We start from the raw sequence: 22956 nt of genomic DNA, 5'->3' as shown, positions 1-22956 counted from the left end.
GTTAGCTCTTGTTAGTAAATCAGACCCCACATCATGAGGCAAATCTCATGATGGTGCCTCCTCTCTCTCTCTCTCTTCATCCTGCTTCAATGTCATTCAGCCCAGAACTGAGCACTTGGGAGCTTTTCAAGGTCAGGAAGAAGAGGTTGGGGAAGTTGTCTCCAAAATGTTAAGGAGATCATTGGTCTGGCTCTACATCCACAGGGTGGCTATCAAGGCTCCGAGGCAGACGAATCCCTCACAGCTCTTGTTCTGATCTCTCTGAACGAGGGGAAGGAGTTATGCAGCCAGGAGATACCGGTAAAACCCAAAGAGGAGGGCAGGATCTGCGGGGTGCATTATCCCTGCACCCAGGGATCTCCCCCACCCTTGTGTCCCTCTCAGTGTAGCCCTCTCTTCTAACCCCCAGACCCCTTTGCTCTGATCATTTCCCTCTAACCGCCTCTCTCTGACTCTCCAGAGTTTGATTGACAGCATGGAGAATGCCCGTGGCTTCCTGGAGAGACGCCTCTCTGACATTCAGACAACATTTGCCGTAGCCATAGTCTCCTATGCTCTGGCCCTCACCAAGAGCCCTCGGGCCAATGACCGCCTGGACAGCTTTGCCAGCCACAGTGAGTGTGGGGCCACTACTTAAGCAACTCTGTGTTAACCACAGTCATGGGGGCGAGGGGAGGGAGGTTGCGCGATCTCAAATCCAGTAATACATGACTCATCACTCGGCATTTACTGAGCACTTACGGTGTGCCAATCCTGAGCTCAGACCCTGAGAAACCAAGGTGAACAAGACTGATATGGTCCCTGCCCTCAAAGCTTCCACCGTCCCTGGGGGAGGCAGGCAGAAGACAAACAAATCAATAGAGAATTACAAATTGAGATAAGTGCTGAGATGAAACATATAAAGTCAGTGATAGAGATGACAAGGGGAGAGGAGTATGGATCAAAGGGCCAGGATAGCCTCTGTGAAAAGGGGACCCCTCAGTTGAAATGAAAGATGAGAAGGCCCACCTCTGTGAAAGGCCAAAGACATTCCAAGCCAAGAGAGTGGTGTGTGCAAATGCCTTGAAGTGGGAAAGTGCTCGGTGTGGTCAAGGATGGGAATAAGGTCATTAAACGTGGGTAACTGAGAGGCATCTGCCTCTCATGGCCCGCCCTGTCTCATCTCCAAGAGGCCTCATCCCATCCTCTCCATTCCCCAAGTAAAGAGAAGTGGAGTCAGGAGAACTAGCTTTCAGTGAGACTAGAGGGACCTGAAGGAGCTTCTTTGAGACTTAGCTTTCCCATTCGAAATAGTCTGTCTCTTAGAGTGGTTCTGAAAATACAATATCCATCTGCACGCTCAAAGAGTTTCACATAAGTGCTCAATAAAGTAGCAGATGAGAAAAATTGGGTCAGATGACACAAGGAGAGGGCAGGTTTAGGTCTGAGTGACAAGGTGGGCATGCATCTTCTAGACAAAAACCACTGGCCAGTAAACACCAAAGACAAGCACTCGCTGTACACCATTGAGGCCACGGCCTACGCGCTGATGCAGAAGCTGGAGCTGGGTCGATATAATGAGACACACGCCATCGCCAAGTGGCTACTGCAGAAGCGAGAGCTGGGAGGAGGCTTCAAGTCCACCCAGGTGACCCGGGCCTTGGAAAATGGAGCCTGTTTGCGGGCGCGGAGTGGGGCGGGGGGAGGTGGAGAGGGGAGCTAGCCGAGGTGCTGCTGCGGACGGCCCACCGGAAGAATCTGTCCGTGGTGCTGACACGCCGCCCCGGTGGGGTCCTGGGGCGCTGTCTGTGGTGCTGATCCGAGGTCCCCATCCCAACACCCAGACCACGGCGGTGGCCATCGAGGCCCTCACCCGCTTCCGCGAAGCTGTCCCCTTAGAGGGTGTCCAGGATCTACACGTCCAGGTCAGCGCCCCGAAGAGAGAGTTGAACGTAGAGTGGCTCATCAATCCGAAAAACGCTTACCATCAGCGGTCAGCAAAGGTAAGGCACTGAGGAGCAGACGGAAAATCTACAAAGAGGTGACATTGGGGATGAGGCCAAGAGTCCTGCTAATCTCCTTCTCCAAGATTATCTCACACTAGTGGCTATACTTTCAATGTATTGATTCATTAGTTTCACAAACATTTCCTGAGCACCTACTGTGTGCCAATCATTCTCCTGGGTATTGGGGACACATTATGAAAGGTCTGTGTCTCCTGCCCTCATGGAGCTTACAATCTAGAAAGAAAGTAAAACAATACATGGGGATGTAAAGTAAAACATAGAGAATCTAGTCAATAACATAATAACTATGTATAGTGCCAGGTGAGTACTAGACTAGTCAGAGGGGTCGTTTTGTAAATTATATAAATGTCTAACAACTCTGCTGTACATGTGAAACTAATATGAAATAATATTGAATGTCAACTGTAATTGAAACTTTTTAAAAGGGGAAAACATGAAGGAATATAAGAGGTTCAAATTTTCAGGTACAAAACAAGTCATGGGGATGTAATGTACAGCATAAGGAATATAGTCAATAATGTAGCGATAGCATTGAACGGCGTCAGGTGGTTGCTGGACTTATCATAGTAATCACCTTTTTAGGTATTTAAATGTCGAATAACTATGAGGTACGCCTGAAACTAATGTAATATTGTATGTTAGATTTATTTTAATAAAAATCTTTTAAATTTTTTAAAAGAAAGTAAGACAACAAATACATTCTATATTAGGCTTTCTGAACACGGGGGAAAGAAATAAGTGAATAAAGAGGAAAATAACCTGGGTATGGAGAGTAAGGTAATCTCCATGACCTTACTCCACAGGGGAGGTAATCTTTACCTCCAATCACTCGATGCATCTTTATTGAGCACTTACTGTGTGCCAGGCACTGTCCTAGGTGCTGAGACTATGGCCATGAACAAGAGAGAAAAAAATCCCCTGTCCTTGTAGAATTTTATATTTTGGCGAGAAGACAGACAGTAAAGAGATGCAAATGAGTAGAACATGTAGTGTGTTAAGTGGTGGCAAGTGCTATGGGAAAAAAAATTAAGCAGGAAGGAGAGTGGGAACATCGAAGAGTTGCAATTTTAGATAGGATGGACAGGGAAAGTCTCACCAAGAATATGACATTTGAGCAAAGACGTTAATGAAAGAAAAGAGCGAGGCTTGTGGGTATCTAGGCAGAGGAAGCAGCAGGTGCAAATGCCCTGAGGCAGGAGTGTTCCAAGTATAGCAATGAGGGTTAAGCAAGGGTGATGTGATTGAATGTGAATTTGTAAAATTTGGCTCTGGCTCATGAAGGAACAATACAAGAGGGGAATGAGGGTAGATATAGAGATGCCCAGGGGAAGGGTCTTGTGGGGGCTCCAAGCACAGGGAACTTTGGAAACACTGCAGAGTGGACAGATTGGAGAGATGTATAGCCTGAGTCAGCAGCTGTAGTTGATTTGTGATAGAGCAGACACTGCACATATTCTATCAAGAAAAAAAGTAAAACCATATTGCCTCCCCACCCACTTGCACTTGAGCATGTTTTGGTGCTTCCTCCGCCTTCAAATTCTCCTTTCCCTTACCTTTAGTTTTCTGCTCAAGACGACCTAGAGATCAAAGCCAGTGGCAGTGGAAGAGGCACCATCTCGGTAGGTTGGGTGTCCCATCCTTGAGATCCTTAGCTGGATCCCAGGGTCCCCATAGAGGCAAGTCTAGACTCCAAGACAAGATTGAAATCAGCAAAACATTTAGTTTCCATTTAGGGCACTACTATATGTTATGAATCAAACTAAAGACACTTTTAAAAAAAAAAAAACCCTGGGAAATTGGTAAAAATATGGACCCCATGCAACAGGTGGAAAAATAGAGATGCAGAAAGGTTTTCACTTGATGAGTCAAGAGACAGAGAAGGTAGAAGCCAGAGGTTATTGGATCCCTCTGCCCCTCCCATGCCCAGTCCCTGAAGGGTGTCTCCTTCCTTGTCTCCCCAAAGGAATATTCTCCCTCCAGGGTGCCTTCCAATCCCCAGAGGCTAATTCCAATCTTCCCCCAATATCTGAACCAGCGGCTCCATTACATCTTCCAGCCCCATGCCCTGTGGCCCAGGAGAACAGCCCTCTTCTTCACCGAATGTAAAGCATCCTGTTCTCATGGTTCCAGCAATGGAGTCATGGTTGAATTCCCGCCATTGTTTTGTGACCTTGGACATATCACAGTCCTCCTTGAGCCTCGGTTAAATTTAAATTTATTGAAACTAAATAAAATTTAAAATTCAGTTCCTCAGTGGCACTAGCCACATTTCTAATGCTCAATAGCCACATGTGGCTAGTGGCTACTGCATGGTCAGAGGAGATCGAGACCATTGCTATCATTGTAGAAGGTTTATTACATAGAGCTAGTCTAGACTTTATAGGGTTTTCTGGCTACTGCACTCAAGGATTGAGGGGAGCAGACTTTGCTGTGAATTCCCCACAGAGGCAGAAACTTGGACAGGCAAGGACTGGACCAAGGAGTAAAGGTAGCCATTCTGCTGGCTACCCTGCCCTCTCTGACACTTTCCCTGCCTTGGCAGATCCTGACCATATACCACAGGCCCACAGAGTCCTGGGAGGGCATCTGCAACATGTATCACCTGAATGCTACTCTCCACAGTGCCCCGGAAGGTGAGCTTGAACCCAGAAATGCCCAATCCTTTTTTATTCTTTTGTTTTAGCTATGGTTCAATAAGCACATTTATTGCTTTAGTCAGCCATTCAACAAATATTTATTGAGCATGTACTATGTGTCATGCCCTGTTTCCTGGCCCTGAGAACATAGACATAAACAAGAAAAATATCCCCTCTTCTACTAGAGCTCACATTCTAGTAGAGAGAGACAAGTCATAAGCAATAATACAATAATAATATATTACACCTTACTGTTATTTATTTATTTATAACACAAATGAATCTACATTATAAAAAATAAATATGTAGCATAATAGCAGATGATGATAAGCACCATACAAAATAAAGTAGGAAAAAATTAATACAGACTTGGAGGAGGTCTAGGGGAAGTTCTCTGAGGAGGTGGCATTTAGGCTGAAATATGAAAAAAGTGAGAAAGTGAGCTATGAAGGATCTGAGGGAAAAGCATTCCAGGCAGGTAGAACAGCAGGTACAAAGGCCCTGAGGCAAGAATGAGCTCACCTGGAACAGCAAGGAGATCAGTTTGGCCACAGAGAAACAAGGGTAGAGTTGTAGGATAAAGAGTTGAGAGGAGATGGAAGCAGACGGTGCAGCGACTTGAGGGCCATAGTGAGGACCTCAGTTTTGCTCGGAGTGAAATGGGAGCCACAGAGAGTTCTGAGCAAAGGAGGGATGTGACCTAGCACGGGTTCGCACAGGCTTTCTCTGATGGGCGTAAGGGAAACAGACTGTAGAGGGCAAGGGCAGGAGCAGGGAGACCAAGGAGGAGGCAACTGCACTGGTCCAACAGGAGATGATGGAGGCTGGACCAGAATGAAGGCTAGACATGGTGAGAAATAGAATTCTAGAGTTCGCGGTCTGGGGGACCAAGAAGGAGGAGAGAGGATAATGCCATTAGGAGCTCCCTGTGGGGGGAAGGGAAACAAGCCTCACCAGTCCCAGGACCTTTAGGAACTACAAGTTACCAAGGCTTTGGTTCTGGCCCCATTTCTTAATGGATGATGATGATGATGATGATGATGATGATGATGATGATAGTAACTGACAGGCATAAAGCACTGATCAGGTGCTATGTTAAGTGCTTACCTTGTATTAACTCACTTACTCATTACAACAATCCTGCTGGGTTGAGAATATTATGATCCCTATTTACATATTAGGCAACCAAAGCACAGAGAGATTAAGCAACTTGCCCAAAGTCACACAGCACAGTCAAGATTTGAACCCAGGAAACTAGCTCCAGAGGCTATATTACCAAGCCTCTAAACTCCTGCCTTCTCTCTGCAGACAATAAAAAGGGGGAAGAGACCTTCCAACTCCGGATGGAAACAAGGTCAGGATACCAGGATTTGGGGCTGGGCAGAAGGAAGGCCTCACTTCCTGCTATCCAAACTCCTTAGCAGCTCTGCCTGTGCACTGAATGAAGGGTCAGAACCAGCTCAGCCTTCCTCTCTATGCCTGGCCCCTCATCCTACCTCCCATTCTACCCTCTCCTGCCTGTCCCCCATTCTGCTGGCTACCCTGCCCTCTCATGCTTGTCTACCATTCTGACCCCATCCTGCTATGTCCCATGATGACGGGCCCTACCATGACAAACAGGTACCCAGACTGGCTCCAAGCCCTGTGGCTCTCCCCCATCCTCGTAATCTCCAGACACCGCAGCCCCTAATCCAGTCCTGTTCTGTCTCTCAATGCCATCTCCCAGATTGGCTCCAGATAAAAACATGTATTAAGTGCCTGCTGGGTGTCAGGCTCTGTTCTAGGAGCTGGTGGCACAGCTGTGAGCAAGGCAGCCCCTTCCTACCTGATAGAGTTCACAGCTTATCGGGGAAGACAGACAATAACCAAATAATCACCCAGAATCAATGTAAAGTGACAACTGTAATTAAATGTGGCAAGAGAGAGGTCCGTGAGGCTACAGGAGGGCAAATTAGAGAATGACATGGTGTGTGGACCGGAAATGGCTTACCAGAGGGAGTGATGCATCGGCTGAGATTAAAGGATGTTTTGGGGTAAAAAGGGAGGAGTATTCCAGGCTGAGAGAAGAGCATGTGCAAAGGTCCCGTGGCAGGAAAGAGACTGATACTTAAGAGCACTCAAATGGAGGCTGATGTGGGAAGAGGTCGAGTGGAAGGGTGAGAGACAAGGCATTTGGAAAATGCCAGGAGGTGACCTATCAGATTCCTATTTGTTAAAGCTGTATTCTGTTGGGGGCAGAGGAGTGATGGGAGACCCAGGAGGAGGCTACCGCACTCCTCCAGGCAAAAAGTGATTGCAGCGGGAGCGTGGGGGGAGAGGCATGGGAGAGAGACTGGAGCTGTGAGATTCCCAGATTCCAGGGTGACCGAGACGCCACAATGACCATCATGGAGATTTCCCTGCTCACTGGCTTCTACCCTAACCAGGATGACCTCAAACAGGTAAAGTAGGACCCACCTGCCCGCTGCTGAACAAGGTGAGGTGCCCTGGCAACATTCCATACTCCCAGTTTGGGCACAAGCATCTACCCTTTGTCAGTGCCCGATGGTCAGTAGCCATGGTCACTTCTGGTCATCTCCCTGCTGGACCTTAGCCAAATCCTTGCCCTGATTGTGCCTCAGTTTCCCCAACACTGGACAAGGGCTGGGAGTTCTGAGAGTTACTTCACACTGGTTGGATCTCCTAGAGTTGTGGGCCTTGGGGGGGGTCTCTGCTGACCCGCAGCCCTCACCCTGTGCCGCAGCTCACAAGCGAGGTGGAGATGTACGCTTTTCAATACGAGACCAAGACGAGTTCCAGTGACAGCACTGTGGTCCTCTACCTGGAGAAGGTCAGGAAGGCCGAGTGTCCACTAGAAGCCTGTGGGTTGCACAGTGGGCAGAGAACCCAGTGGCCCTGATCAACTCAGACAGGACTCTCTCTCTCTCAGCTCTCCCACAAGGAAGACACGGTACTGGGCTTCCGGGTCCACAAGATGCTGCAGGCGGAGTTCCTGCAGGCCGCCCAGGTCACGATATATGACTACTATGAGCCTTGTGAGCAGGGGCCCTTGAGGGTGGAAGGGTAACACGCGAGGGGAAGAGATCTGCTAAGGACAGGGCCAGGAGGGCGAGGCAGGGAAGGAGAAATAGGGCGTGGCTGAGAGGGGGCTGGGAGTGGGGGAGCAAGAGGGTGCTGGAAAAAACCTAAAGGGGTGTGGTAACAGGGGGCGTGGACCTTCTGGGTAGGCAAAGTGGTGGGGATGGGCCTGGAAAAGGTTGGGCGGAGCTGAGAAAGGGTGTGGGCAAGAAGGGGCGTGGTCTTCGAAGGGGAGGGGCCTATTAAGAGTGTCTGGGCAGGGCCAGGTGGGCAGGATCTGTGGGGCGTGGCCTGTGGGGGCCCAAAGTGCTGAGGACCGAGCCTGGGGGCACCCGGCCCCCAAGAACGCTGTCCCAAGCCAAACCCAGGCACACGCCTCCTCTCGCAGCCCGGAGGTGCAGCTCCTTCTACAACCTGCCCGCAGAGCGATCTGACCTGCGGAAGATCTGCCACAAAGACGTCTGCAGATGTGCGGAGGGTGAGGTCACCGGCACACGAGGGCTGGGGCTGCCAGGCTGGAGGTCCAGGAGCCATATGACCCCTCCTGAGTGCCGTCTGGGCTGCGTGTAGGCAGAAAGAGAAACAGCGAGATAGGAAGATAGAGACAAAAAGAAACAGAGGAAAGGAGACCCACAGACAGGGACTGACACACGTACATCAGGCGCTGCCAAAAACCGCTTCTCCCAAGTTCATGCTGGCATCCCTCTCTAGAGAGGGACTCCAGCCCCAGGGATCTGGGGCTGGGTGGGGGTCCGACAGGAGGAAGCCCCCTCCCCCAGTGCAGCCAGAGCAGCTGCCGCCCTCACCCTCCAGAATTGTGCCCCACCCCGAAGAAGGGCAGCAACCAGCTGAAGCAGGAGGAGCTCCAGGCCGTAGCCTGCGAGTCGGGCATGGACTTCGGTGAGTGTCGGTGTGGCGGGAGGCAGAAGGGAGGCCGCCGGCAGGCCAGGCGCCAATAGAGAGCCCTCTGGCCTCCCCTTTCCCAGTGTACAAGGCCAGGCTGGAGACCGTGGAAGCCTCTGCTTCCAGCCCCTACATCTACTACCACATGCAGCTCCAAGTCGTCATCAAGAGCGGTATGTCCCAGGCGGCAGAGGAGGCGCTGGGGGCCCTCCGCTGGGGGGCCCAACGTGGGAGAAGACCAGGCCTGTGTATGCTCATACTCTGGGCCTCCTCTCCTCCAGGCACCGACTCTGTCACGCCGCTCACCATGAAGAAATTCGTCTCTCACGCCACCTGCCATAACTCCCTGGACCTGCAAGAGCAGGAGACGTACCTCATCATGGGCCAGATATCGGACCTGTGGAAAGTCCAATCTGAGTGCGTGGGAGCCTCCTGCTGTCCCTGGGGACTCGGGCCTGGGCCCCCTTGCCTACCCCAGCCCAGTCCTTAGTGTCAAAATCTCTACTGCATCTGTCAGCGAGATTCTTGGGTTTCAAGGCTGCTCTGTATGGAGATGCAGGCTACGGCTCTGCGCCACTTCAGGGATCATATTCACGTGGACATTGTAGATGTAGATCCGGTTCTCCAACATAGGGCAGTAAAGAGTCCGAGGAAGGCGAGCCTTTTATAGTTCCCAGATGGGACCCAAAATGGCTCTTTGGAGTGGACACTATAGGCTGAGGCTCTGTAGAGGCTGCCAAGCAGGACAGAGGGCCAGGGCAGGGGGTCCCCACGCCTCTGGGGAGCAGGCTCTCCTCACCCTCCTCGCCATCTTTTCCCCACAGGTACACCTATGTCTTGGGCAAGGAGACGTTCCTCATGCATTGGCCGGCGGATGGGGACATGGGAAAGAAGGAATTGCGAGGCCAGCTGGAGGGATTTTCAGAATACCTGAGCACCCATGGCTGCAAGTCCTGAGACCCTGAGACCTCTGTCATTCTTGGGGTTATTTCCAAGCAGTCCCCGGCCACTGGGCTTATCCCCAAACGAAGAGCATGGAACGTCACAGCCGGGCTGTGGATGTTTGTTCCTGTTCCAGCGTTCGCCCGGGCTCTGCACAGCCTGCCCCCGCATTGCCTGCACTTGCCGCCTCCCTCTCTTCCTCCTCCATTCCAGTCACACTGGCCTCCTTTGTGTCCTTTTGACACCCAGGTTGACTCCCACCTCAGGGCCTTTTCCCTCACTGTGCCCTCTACCAGGTATGCCCTTCCTCCAGGCATCGGCATGGCTTGAACCCTCTTCTTATTCGGAGGAGGTGTTTAAATGTCACCTCCTCAAAAATACTTGCTTTAATAACATACCTAAAATAGGCCCTCTCCTGTCAGTCTCTCTCCCTTTACTCTGCTTTATTCCTTCAATAACACTTACACATATATTGCATACGCTATCTATTGGTTTGATTGATTAATCAAACATTTTCCCTGCCCCATGATGTCAGCTCCTTAAGACCAATGCCATGTCTGTCTTGCTCACTGCGGTATTCCCAGTTCCTACAGCAGGGACTAGTATACAGTAGGTGCTCAAAAAATAATTGTGAATAAATAAATTGATGAATGAATTTGGTACCCACCCTGCACCTGGCCCTGATGGAAGCTTTGACAGGGAAGGCAAGACAAGGGGCAGGGGAGAATGAATGAGTTTTATCAACGTGGGCTGGGGTAGGTGTGGGGGACCTGCCGAGCCAAGGCAGCAGCCCGTGTGGGTCCAGGGACACCCCCTCCCAGGAACACCAGAGGGACTGCAAGGCATCCAGATGGCTTGAAATTGAGGTGTGAAGAAGGGACTGGAGGTGAGAGGGAGGAAGGAAAAGATGGAGCTGGGAAGGCTGCCAGGTGGACTGACTTCATAAAGGTGGGCTCTGAATACCAGGCTTGTTCATTATCAAAGGCAATGGGAAGCCATGGAAGGTGTTTGAGCAGGAGAGGAACTGACCAGCCCTGAGGTGGAAGGCCTGGCTGGGTGATGAGCAGAAGCTGGGTTGATGGCAGGAGACCAGAGGAGAAGGCTGGATACCCTGCGGGGCCACAGGATAGCATGGCAGAAGTTGCCTGAGTTCAAATTCTGCCTCCACCTCTTCCTGGCTGTATGACTTTAGCCTGGCTACTCACCTCTCTGTACTTTGGTTTCCTCATCTCTAACACAACTTCCCTCAGAGAGTTGTGAGTGACCAGCACATAGTGAGGGTCCAATAAATATTCACTAGCCTTAGTAGTAATGAGCCAGACAAAAGGCCATGGGGAAGGAGTGGAATTGCTAGAATGCATACAACAGTCTGAGAAGAAAATCAGGTCACAGCAGCCCCTGCTCAAAACCCTCCCAGGCTCCCATTGCTCTGACTACAGCACTCAAAGCCCTGCACTGTGGCCCCATCACCTCCCTGGCCCCATGTCCCCTCACTCTCCACTCCAGCCACAACGGCCTCCTCCACGGTCCCCAGAAACTCCAAGCTCTTCCTTGCCTCTGGTCCTTTGCACACCTATTCTTTCTGCCCGGAACACTTTCCCCATGACTGCTTTCTCCTCGTCCTTCAAATCTCTGCTCAGAAAGGCCTCCTTCAGCCATCCTGGCTAGATGAACTTGGACCCTTCCTCGGAAGTTATTTCTCCCTGCAACCTGCTTGTTTCCTTCAGAGTAAATGCCACAGTGCATACTGATATGCTAGATCCTTGACATACACCTTTGCTGTCGGTCTCCCCCGCTGGACCGGGAGCCCCGGGAGAGCAAGGAGGCTGTCTGCCTTAGTCACAGACATAATCGCAGCAGCTCACTCAGGGCCTGGCACATAGTAAGTGCTCCTTTTGCTGAATGAATGACTCGATAAATAAAAGAATGACAGAGAGAGAAGGAAGGGAGACGGGATTTGAAAAAGGAGAGGTAAATAAAAGGAAAGAGAGGGATAGAGGGAAGAAGGAAGGAAGGAAGGAAAGAGGGAGGAAGGGAGCAAGGGAGGGAGCAGGGGAGGGAGGGAGACTCATAACCTGTTTTCGTACAGCCCTCAAGCTAAGAATGTTTATACATTTTTTTAAAGATTAAAAAAAAAAAAAGAATGTGCAGCAAAGACTGTATGTGACCTGAAAAGCCTAAAATATTTATTATCTGGCCCTTTAGGGATAAAATGTGCCTATCTCTTAGTTAATGCATTAGTTTATATTGCTATAAAACAAATTACCCTAAAACTTAGAGGCTTAAAGTAATAAATATTTATTATCGTTCACAGTTTCTGTGGGTTAGGAATCCACAGGGAGCAGCTTTGCTGCACAGTTTGGGCTCAGGGGCCTTTCATAAGGTGACAATCAAGACGTCAGCTGGAACTGCTGTCATCTGAAGACTTGACTAGGGCTGAAGGAAGAACCACTTCCGAGGTGGCTCACTCACATGGCTGGCAAGTTGGTGGTGGTTGTCAGGGGGAGGACTCAGTTCCTGTCCATGCGAATCTCTGCACAGTGCCACTTGAATGTCCTTGTAACATGGCAGCTGGCTTTTCCCAGAGCAAGTGATCCGAGAGAACGAGCAAGAAGGAAGCCAAAGTGTCTTTGACAACCTAGCATCAGAAATCACCCACCATTTCCACAGCACTCTGTTGGTCACGCAAGCCAGCACTGTCCACTGTGGGCAAAGACTTCACGGGCATGACTATCAGGAAGCTATCTTGGAGGCTGCCAATCACGGATAGTAAGTGACAGCTTGGATTTGAACCCAAGCAATCTGGCTCCAGAGTCCATGCACTCACCACCCTATACAGATGTCCCTCAATGGCAAAGGGTGGGTACACCTTTTAAATACTTTATTTTCATATAAGTTTTAGATTTACCGAAAAAATTGAGACGATAGTATAGAGTTCTCATATACCCCTGCAAATTTTCCCTATTGTTAACATCTTACATTAGTATAATACATTTGTTATAATTAGTAAGCCAATATTGATACATTATTATTACCTGAAGTCCACAGTTTTGATTTCTTTAGTTTTCACCTAATGTCCTTTTCCCAAGATTTCATCCAGAATACCATATTACATTTAGTTGTCCTGTCTCCTTAGGTTCCTCTTGGCTGTGACAATTTCTCAGACTTCTCTTTGTTTTTGATGTCCTTGACAGTTTTGAGAAACGCTGTTCAGGAATATCGTAGGATGACCCTTTACTGGGATTTATCTGACCTCTTTTCATGATTAGACTTATAAGGTTATGAGTTTGGGGGAGGAATATCACAGAAGTAAAGTGTCATTTTCATCATATCATACCCAGGTTGTATACGATCAACATGATTTATGACAACCGATGTTGACCTTGGTCAGCTGACTGAAGTAGTGTTTGTCGGGTTTCTCTGCTGAGAAGTTACTAGTCCCGCTCCCTTTTCTATAACGTGCTCTTTAGAAAAGAGTTTCTCAGTGCAGTCCATTTTAAGGGTGGGGAGCTATGTTCCTCTTCCTTCAGGGTGGACTATCAATTATTTAAAATTCTCCTGCATGAGAGATTAGTCTCTTCTCCCCTATTTATTAATTAATTTAATTCTTTATTTATATCAGTAAGGATGCATGGACACTTACTTAATACTTTGGGTTATAACACAATAATTTTTGTTGCTGAAATCATTCCAATTTGGGCACTGAGAACTCTTTCAGCTGGCTCCTACTGAGTAAATTTAAACTTTCGCATATATTCCTAAATTAGATTCTAATACTTTTGGCAGTTCATATTTCTATCCACCATAGATTGAAGTTTTTAATAAGGTGAAATTCACATAAAACAATTAACCATTTTAAAGGGTACAATTCAGTGGCACTTAGTATATTTACAATATTGTGCAATTACCACCTCTCTTTGGTTTAAAAACCTTTTTATCACCCCAGAAAAACACACTGTACCTATTAAGTAATCACTCCCCACTTACCCCTACCTCTCATCTCCTTGTGACCACTAATCTGCTTCCTGTCTCTATAGATTTGCCTATTCTAGATATATCATATAAAAGGAATGATGTATTATGTGACCTTTTATGTCTGGCTTCTTTCACTTTGTATAATATATTTAAGATTTATCAAAGTTATAGCTTGTGTCAGTTCCTTATTCCTTTAAATGGCTGAATATTATTCCATTGTATTTATATACCACATTTTGTTTATCCCTTCATCTGTCGATAGACATATGAGTCTTCCACATTTTGGCTATTGTAAATAATGCTGCTGTGAAAAGTGGTGTACACAGGATGGGCTAAATAATAGAATGGAGGTAGTAGAGGAAAGAGTCAATGAACTTGAAGATAGAGCAATAGAAATTACCCAATCTCAACAACAGAGCTGTGGGACTAAAAGGTCCAATATTCTTATCATCAGAGAGTCCCAGAAAGACAGGAGAAAAAGATGTAATGCAGAAAAAAAAATTTGAAGAAATAATGGCTGAAAACTCCCCCAAATGGCAAAAGACACAAGCCTACAGATTCCAGAAGCTCAGCAAACCCCAAGCAGAATAAACTTGAAGAAATCCACGCCCAGACACATCGTAATCAAACTGCTGAAAACTAAAGACAGAAAAACTCCAGAAAGCAGCCAGAGAGGGTAACCCATTGTGTACAGAGAAACAACTGTTTCGATGACTGCAGATTTCTCATCAGAAAACATGAGGATGGAGGCAGTGGAACAATATTTTTCCAGTGCTTAAAGAAAAGAACTGTCAACCTGAAATTCTATATGCCGTGAAAATGTCCTTCAGAAATGAAGGTGAAAGAAGGACATTCTCAAACAAAGAATAACTAAGACAACTGGTTGCCAGCAAATCTGATCTAAAAAATGGTTAAAGGAAGTTCTTCGAACAGAAGGAAAATAATACCTCCGCTCCCCCCAAAAAAGGTTAAAACTTTAGGAACAAAGACCTACAGAAATGGTCAATCTCCAGGTAAATATAATAGACTATTTCTCTCCTCTTAAGTTCTTTAAAATAAATTTTTTAATGCCTACAGCACCTGGTATTCCGAGGTGGTCTCCCATCCGAGTACTAACCAGGCCTGACCCTGCTTAGTTTCTGAGATCAGATGGGATCGGGCACGTTCAGGGCAGCATGACCATAGACTTCTTTGAAATATTTGATGGCCGAAAGCAAAAAGTAAAACAATGACTGATGAGACATTATAGTTATAATACACGTGACAATCCCCACATAAAGAGGGGAGGAGAGAGGGGACTAAACAAAGTTCTAAATTTCACTTGAAAGAGAAGAATAAAAAGCAAAGGAGATGAGCAGAAAATAAATAATAAAATGGTAGACCTAAATTCCACCATATCTATCAAGGCTTGAGACGATGGCAGTCCCAGCTGACACCGTGATTGCCACCTCATGAGAAATGCAGAGGCACTTAGCTAAACTGTACGTGGATTCCTGGTCCACACGAACCAAGAGGAAACAAAGGTTTGCTGTTTTTGGCCATTAAATTTTGGGATAACTTGTTACAGAGCAGTGGATAACTAATACAGTGGCCATCAGAGTCTGCCACCACCTGGGTCCTGTCCAGCATCTCTGTGTTGTTAGAGATCTCTCAGTGAAACTGTCTTAGTCTCCACTCTCACAGGAGACCCAGTTTCTCTGCCTTACTCAAGCATGGCAAAGTTACACCGGTCACAGAATAGTGAGTTGTTGGAAGAGGGAGGATTTGAACCCAGGACTGTCTCACCCCAGATCTTGACTGTTCGATCATATCGGCAGCCACTATCAATAAATCTTCCCATTACTCTCTCCTCCAATAGATTGTCAGCTCTTTGAGGGAAGGGATTTTTGTCTGTTTTCCTCACTCCCAGAGAGATTGTGGAGGAGACACTGTTCCATGACCTGACCGCTGCCAAAGCTTCCTTGCTAGATCCAGTTAGATCTGGGCCAGAACAGAGATCACTTCCTGTAAATTCTCTCAGAGACTGTCTGACATGCTGGTTCCTGGAACAGGCCCTAGCCCTGCCTGGGCAAGTATGTAAGGCATTTTCCTCTTGTGTTTCCCCTTATCTGGGGCGGGTCACGTCCCAGCAGCCCCCATCCACCCTGCCCTGTCCTACATAACCCGTTAGCATCTGCTGCATGGGGCGGAGGATTTCCATGTCATCTTACCGCCAGCCAAGATGCTCCTCGTATGTAAGTTTCCTTAATAAACACTCGATGAAATGATGGAATCATTAGCCTCTTTCTTTGGTTTCTTGGCCTCGAGAAATTTTGCATAATATCAATGCCTGGCACTTATTGAATAGATAAGACCCCATGTCATGTGGGAGCAAGCGGCTTCTCACTGCCTCAGCATCTGCAATAGGTCTGGGGCAGGCACTGGAAAGTTGTCTTTTAACAAGCCCCCAGTGAGGGCCTGATGCTCTGGAAAGTTTGAGAACTCTTAGTTCAGCTCTTCCTCCTTCTCCCACTCCAACTGCATACCTATAGATTACCGCATCTCACATGCCACCTCCTTCTAGAGTACTGCTCAGATACTCCCTCCTCCCCCAACCAGGACGTCCATACGGAGCATTGTGATTCTTATTGATGCCCCTGGGACCCCTTTAAGGCAGAGTGGGTATCTCTTGTGTGTCTCCTTCTCTCATGTAATCCTACAGTAGGTACAAGTACTATGACCCCGTTTTATGGATGAGCAAAGTGCTTCAGTAGGTTCAGTCACGGGCTCAGGGTCGTAAATGGCAGAGAGGCATCCTGGACTTTCATCTGAACCCAAGTCCTGTAACGAGAGTCAAAACAAACATTTTTTGAGCACCTATTACGTGCAGGCTCCAGTCTAAGCACTTCACACACGTTAATGTCTTTTCTCCTCCCAGCAACTCCGTCAGATGGCAGCTGGTATCTTTCTGCTTTATAAATGAGAAGACAGAGGCACTTAAAGGGTGTGTATCTCCCTGACACAATGGAGTGCCCAGTAACTGAGTTCCTCTTTTGATTCCAGATTTGTTTGTTTGGAAATCTGGACATATTTTAAAGCTATTGTTTTTCTTTGAACATATTGTCAGATAGAAAAGCAAGTAGTTCAAAGGAAAATGCATCAGATTGGAAGAATATGCATCAGATTGAATTGGGCTTATCTCAGGGGCAAGGACAATGAGAAGTTATGCCCCTTCTATTATCTTTAATTTTATTTATTTATTTATTTATTTATTTATTATTTAAGGATGCATAAAGACATTCTAGCAAAAGAATTTCCCAAAAGGCAGACAGATAGGAAAGAAAATGTGGTGCTCTTCCCCCGAGGACTCCACCCTCTGCCCCACCTCAGCGACTAGAGCTGTCCACCACTTGCTTGCATGTCCCTTTTCCTCCACATTTATGGCCACCCCAATGGCCCCAGGCAAAACTACAACATAAGGTTTTCCTTTCCTGGTACACAGACTTCCTCTTTCTAAATCAAACATTTCTTAATGCTGAACTTTCTTTTTTTCTTTTTTTCAGAATAAGCATAATTTACTTTTACAATCAGAAAAGAAAAAGAGAAGAGGGTCCTGGTTTAGGATGAGGAGTTAGCCACAAATTCGAATTTTCAAAATTAAAATATAAAGAGATGAAATCGCCTGGCCATCCCAGCTCCCAGAGCTAAGGGTCTGGTGCGGGCACCTCAGGCACTTTTCCGATACTTTCTCAGAGAGCTTTCTGGAATGTAGGGTCAATGATTAACTATGGATGTTTCTGCTGCCAGGAGCTGAGACAGCAGACATTTACGGAGCCCCCAGGCCCAGGGCTTGAGCAGAGGACTGTTTCCCACAGGCCACGCCTGAGCGAAAGCAATGTAAACCACGGTGGTGTGGTAATAAAAACAGCCACGTGCTTTTTGGAGGGTCGCTCTTTCCGTGGTATCCTCTAATTCAGCAAGTTCCCCTAAAAATATAAAGCAAACCACTTATGTAATATTAAATCTTCTAGTAGTCATGTTAAAATGTAAAAAGGAACCAGTGAAATTAATTACAGAATTTTATTTAGCCCAATATATTTAAAATATTATCACTTCGACATGTAACCAGTATAAAAAGTCACAGATGCGTTATCTTACTTAAGTCTCCCAAATCAAGCATGACACTGGCAGCACATCTGAATTATGACCTGCTTCATTTCAAGGGCTCAAATGCCAGTGGTTACCTTGTCAGACAGTGCAGGTCTGAATGGTTCATCAATATCAACTCATGGAACCCTCACAACAACTCTACTCCCATTTCAGAGATGGCGAAACTGAGACCCAGAAAGATTAAGAAATTGTCAAAGAGCTAGCAATTGACTCAAACCCAGACTGTCTCGTTCCAAAGTGCACCCCTTGACCTCTATACTTCTTGTCTTCAATTACGGCTTAAAGGAGCGTTGAGGTCAGCTGGCCTGTGTTCAAGTTCAGGCTACGTCACTTAAAAGCCGGGTGTCCTGCATGATTTGCTTAATCACTCTGAAACTCAGAGTCTGCATCTGAAAAAGGGACAGTGACACCTAAGACAGAAGGCTAAGGGGTGACTTGATAGCCCTGAACCCAGAGATCATGGTGCCCAGCGAGCCTTGGATATACACTCAGTGTATTCAAAGCCACTGAGATTTCCCCCCTCATCGACTTCATCTGAGCAGAGCCTCAGACATGTTATTTAACTTCTTCACATATGCATTCCTGGAAATGCGTTTGAAGCTGATTTCGCAAAACTCAAACAACAGATTATTGTGTTGTAAAGGACATTCTATTCACTGAAGATTACGCAAATTATGAAATCCCAGATTACTTCTCACCAGTTAGGTGCCGTTGTCAAAGATATATTTCCAGGATTTCATGCACATTAATTGAAAAAATAATTGGATTTATCTTACTATATATATTTTGGTTCTGATTATGAAAGCGATGCCAATTTTTTTTTTCCAATTGTTAGAGAAATACTAATGTGGAAAGTACAGGTGGGGAAGGGTTCCACATGCACAAATGCCCACAAAGTGTTTGTGTATGCCCAGGGAGGGGCAGTGCCCCCAAGGTCGGCAAGGCCCTACATGTCAAAGCATCAGAATACAGAAAATGAAAGAAATGGTTAATTCAGCATGGTTAGTACTTTACTTTTGCCAAGTTGCCCTCTCCGAAGGTTCTACCAAGAGACGCCCTCTCCAACAGTTTAAAGATTTCCCATTTCCCCAAACCTCCAACTCTGGGAATTCTCGAAGTTCTTCATTTGGTTAAACTGAGAGGGAAATTGACTGGATGGTGAAAAGCACACACATGCTCCACTCGTATCCAATTCCTCCAAAGTTAAACATACGATCACTAGCTTAAGCCTCAAAGAGTCCAGCTAAAGGTCAAGATTTGCTGCTTTTGGCACGAGCTTCACCTCCCGCCACTCCCCCACCCTTCTCACTAAGCTCCAGCCACACTGACCTTCAGCTTCCTTCAATAGACCAAGCCCCTTTCCACCTCAGGGCCTTTGCACATGACACTCCCTCTGTCCTGCACTTCCTTACTTAAGTAACTCCTATTCGTCCCTTGAGCAGATTCATGAAATCAGAAAAAAAAAAAAAGAAATGAACCTGCTTCATAGACTTGCTATAAGGATCAAATGAGATACATAGTTTAAAACACTTGGCACAATTTTTAGAAAGTGTTAGGATTCAGCTCAAGAGGCACCTCCTCCATGAAGCCCTCCCTGACCACCCTACCCAGGTCAGGTTCCCTTTGTAATCCTTTCTCATGGACTTCTCCATTTCTTTTGTGGTATATACCATAAATATAATTACTTGCAATATCATCTGCTTCATGTTTCTCTTTCCCATTAAGACCATGACTCCAGAAGGGCAAAATGCCTGCCCCACAGGAGGCACCTGACACATGTCTGTCAAATTAATGAATAGATGAATCAAATGGACTCATCTTTGACTCAATTATACTAAAGTGTCAGAGACTACACATCTTATCACTGTTATCAGCATGTCCATTTTCTCCTTTTCCACACCATTTGATAAAGACAAAGGATGCAGTAATGCTCACACCACTGCATAAACAAGTCACATCTGTCCAGGCCCAGATGGCCACAAATGTTGGTGGGTAGCCAGCACCCCCATGTGACTGCTAGAAATGTTCGTTTTTCTGTTCATGTACAATGATAACATTCAATAATACTTCAGTTAGATGTTCCATTTGTCCTTCCCAATGGACTCTCGCCCTTCTCCCCTAGCTCTGTGTCCCAAGAGGACGACAGTATGACTGGCTCCCTTGCCCTCCTTGCCTTCTGGTGCAGCCAGTGAGAGGCTCTAGTAGGTGATGGGAGGGTAGAAGGAGAGAAGAGGGCAGGGTCTTTATTCTCTTGTTGCTGATCATAGGCTGCATCTGGTGACTCCATTGCAAAGTACAGAAGGTGGCAGCAGGAGTGATGCAATGTGACTTCCAAGGCTAAGTCATAAAAAGATACAACTTCCACATGACTTTCCTTTTCTTGGCTCACTCTAGAGAGGCCAGCTGCCCCATTGGGAGTATACTCAAGCATCTCAAGTAGGGAGGATTGAGGAATTCCACCAACAACCAGCATCCACCTGCCAGCCATGTGAGTGAGCCACCCTGGAGGCAGATCCTCCAGCCCATCAGACCTTCAGATGACTACAGCCAGAGACCCCGACCAGAAAAGCCCAGTGAAGCTTCTCCTGGATTCCTGACCCACAGAAAGTATATGAAATAATAAGTCTAGGGATGATTTGTTACGCAGCAATAGAGAAATATTACAGCTGCTAATAACAGTCCTTTGCTCCCGCCTCAGGACCTTTGCACTTGCTGTTCATTCTGCCTGGAACTCTCTTCCTCCACCTCCTTCAGGTATCCCCTGAGATGTTACTTCCCGCTGCCTTCCCTGATTCCTCGTCCCCCGTCCCCACATCTCAGTTCACGTTTCGCCCTAGTGCTTATTTCCTGTCCAATTATATGTTTGTTTCTTGTCTATCTCCTCCACTAGAATGACACCTTATGAGGACAGGGTCTTTGCTTTGTTCTATGCTCCATCCGCAGTGTCTGGCACAGTGCTTGGCACAGAGTAAGTACTCAATATGGTGTCATGAGAATCTAACAGTCTTGATTTTTATCATAACTGGATTGGTCTCCCACATGTTTTCTGCCCACTTGGTGCCCACCCTGGCCAGGGGAGGACATAGCTGTGACCTCCCCCTCCATTGGGTAAGTAGTAATTGGCAACTCCAATGGGAAAGACCCTCCCTGCCTCTCCACTTCCCTCAGGATAAAATCCTAGGTCCTCTGTGCAGCCTACAGACCCCATGCCTGCCTGAAATTCCACCATTCAGCCACAAAGACCATGAACTGTTTACATTTGCTAATAGAGTAGTCTCCAGACCTACAAACAAAGCTTTAGGATTCAAGCAGAAAACATTAGAACACATTTTTTTATCTCCAGTTTTTTGTTTGCTAAAGAATATCTTTATGTAATAAATGCATTATAAAATAATCTACAGAATCTATTTGGTATAACTATATTTGTGTATCATTTATAAATAAATATCCATCCAGGTGTGGAGCTGCAACATTTTTACTGATAGGGGTACACAGTTGGAAAAAAAATTTTAGAGTCACTTATCCTAATGCAATTCTTCCCCCCAGAGGACATCTTGCAATGTCTGGAGACATCTTCAGTTGTCAGGACTGGAGGAGGGGGTGCCACTGGCATCTAGTGGGTGGAGGCCAGGGATGCTGCTAAACATTCTACAACGCACAGAACAAGCCTCACGGCAAAAAAACTCTCCAGCCCAAAAGGTCAGCAATAAGGAGTCTGAGAAGCCCTGACCTAAAGCGCCAGGGCCTTTCCTGATTCTGGGGTCTTTACACAAGCCGCTTCTTTCCCCCACTCTATTCTTCACCTAGCTAAAACCTCAAACTTCAAGGACTCTATACGAGCCATCCCGTCCTCCAAGAAGCCATCCCTGAAGCCTCCAAACTGGGCCAGAGCCCCTCCTAAGGGCTCCTCCAGACCCCTGTGCTAGGGAGGTTGGAATCGTCCTGGACCACGGGGTTCTCAGTCTTTGGATTTACAATGCAGATTCACCGGAACCGCGGACATTCAGATTCTGCTGGACTGCTGGGACCAGGAACCTGTTTTTTTAACAAGCACCTCCCCCATCTCCCCACTGCCTGTCCCTTTGGACCTGCACAGAGTAGCTGGCCCAGTGACTAGTTTGCCTACTAGTTTGCATGCCAAGTGCTACTAAGCGTTCTACCCAGGGTCTAGAATCCTGGCGTGCGCGGGCACGCACACACACAGAGATTCAGGATGTAGTCACTATTATCACCCCCATTTTATAGAGGGGTAAACTGAGGTTCAGAGAGGGGACCTGGCTGGGAAAGAGATTCAGAGAGAGAAAGGGGTCCAGGTCCCCCATTAACACCTGATCCCCGGGTGAGGGGAGAGGGCGAGGAACTGGGGGAGCGCGAGCTGTGGGTCGAGGGCCGCACGAGTGGGTGGGAGATTCGCTGCGGCCTTCCGATGCGCCCCACCCCCACGAGAGACGTGAAGACGCGGACCCCGCGCAGCGTGGGGACATGTGACCGACTGCAGAGGCCGCGCCGCCTCCCCTGCCCGAGGTCTGCGCGTTCAGCCGCAGGGTGCAGACCCCGGGCGCCCTCCTGGGTTGGAGGCGCAAGAGCAGAGGCGGAGCCAGGGCGGAGCCAGCGCGCCCCCCCAACACCGAAAGCGAAAGAGAAGGCCAGGAAGGAAGGGCGGAGCCTGCCCGGAGCCCCGCCCCCTGCCCTGCGCGCTGCTGGACCTCGTGGCGCGCCCAGGTAGGGGGGCGCCGAGCGCGCAGTGCGGACCCTCGCGGGGAACTGCGTGGTCGTCACCATGTCGCAGGAAGGTGTGGAGGTAGGAGATGGCTGCAGCAGGGCTGGGGGCCAGCAAGAGATGCCAGGGAGGGGCCAGGGCCGCGGAGAGGGTTTCGCAGTTTCTGGGTACTCCATCCGAAGCCCACACCTTCCCCCGGGCTGGCTCTCGTCCCCACCTCAGAAAATAGAGTGACCGCCATCTCCCCCCAGACGAGATGCGGCCTCCTCGACGAAAAGCGGGGGCAGCAGGGTCAAGGGTCAGAGGCCAGGGGTTACCTGGCCGACCTCCTCCCAAGCCTGGGACGCTTTCCCCAGTCCGCACCCTCCCCCAGTAACCGTGGGGACTTTGGCTTTTTCCGGGAAATGCCCTGGAGGGATGGGGTGGGGGTGCGAAGGCCAAAACCAAGGGTCAAGTTCAGGCCGGGAGAAGGATGCCTAGAAATGGGGGAGGGACAATTGTTCTTCCCCCATCGGAGTCCCCCTGTCCCCACCTCAGCTGGAGAAGA

The 22956-nt window shown here is 47.9% G+C and overlaps 2 protein-coding genes and 1 non-coding gene across 4 annotated transcripts in view; 2 read left to right on the top strand and 1 right to left on the bottom strand.

The window, feature by feature from the left end:
• Positions 1-9580, top strand: part of LOC102883532 (complement C3) — a 25768-nt gene extending 16188 nt beyond the window's left edge. Inside the window, exons 27-41 of the mRNA XM_015598116.2 lie at positions 205-300; positions 461-614; positions 1455-1627; positions 1824-1982; positions 3566-3625; positions 4549-4639; positions 5951-5996; positions 6996-7083; positions 7386-7472; positions 7572-7677; positions 8109-8198; positions 8534-8620; positions 8707-8796; positions 8905-9040; positions 9448-9580. Of these exons, the coding sequence (XP_015453602.2) occupies positions 205-300; positions 461-614; positions 1455-1627; positions 1824-1982; positions 3566-3625; positions 4549-4639; positions 5951-5996; positions 6996-7083; positions 7386-7472; positions 7572-7677; positions 8109-8198; positions 8534-8620; positions 8707-8796; positions 8905-9040; positions 9448-9580 (1596 nt within the window). The remainder of the gene's footprint in view (positions 1-204; positions 301-460; positions 615-1454; positions 1628-1823; positions 1983-3565; positions 3626-4548; positions 4640-5950; positions 5997-6995; positions 7084-7385; positions 7473-7571; positions 7678-8108; positions 8199-8533; positions 8621-8706; positions 8797-8904; positions 9041-9447) is intronic.
• Positions 9581-14608: 5028 nt separating this feature from the next.
• Positions 14609-14727, bottom strand: LOC112471670. The gene has a single exon (XR_003043372.1). It is a non-coding gene; the product is annotated as a 5S ribosomal RNA (ribosomal RNA).
• A 7614-nt stretch (positions 14728-22341) lies between these two features.
• The window catches only part of CUNH19orf66 (chromosome unknown C19orf66 homolog), a 4523-nt gene continuing 3908 nt past the window's right edge, over positions 22342-22956 (top strand). Inside the window, exons 1-2 of one of the 2 annotated variants that reach the window (XM_015597931.2) lie at positions 22342-22490; positions 22947-22956. In XM_015597931.2, coding sequence (XP_015453417.1) covers positions 22470-22490; positions 22947-22956 — 31 coding nt within the window. In that variant the 5' untranslated portion in view covers positions 22342-22469. The remainder of the gene's footprint in view (positions 22491-22946) is intronic. The other variant, XM_015597929.2, reaches the window with a different exon arrangement.

The sequence above is a fragment of the Pteropus alecto genome, unplaced genomic scaffold, assembly GCF_000325575.1.
Source record: "Pteropus alecto unplaced genomic scaffold, ASM32557v1 scaffold761, whole genome shotgun sequence".
Lineage (NCBI taxonomy): Eukaryota > Metazoa > Chordata > Mammalia > Chiroptera > Pteropodidae > Pteropus > Pteropus alecto.
This window is presented reverse-complemented; position numbering and strand designations above follow the sequence as displayed.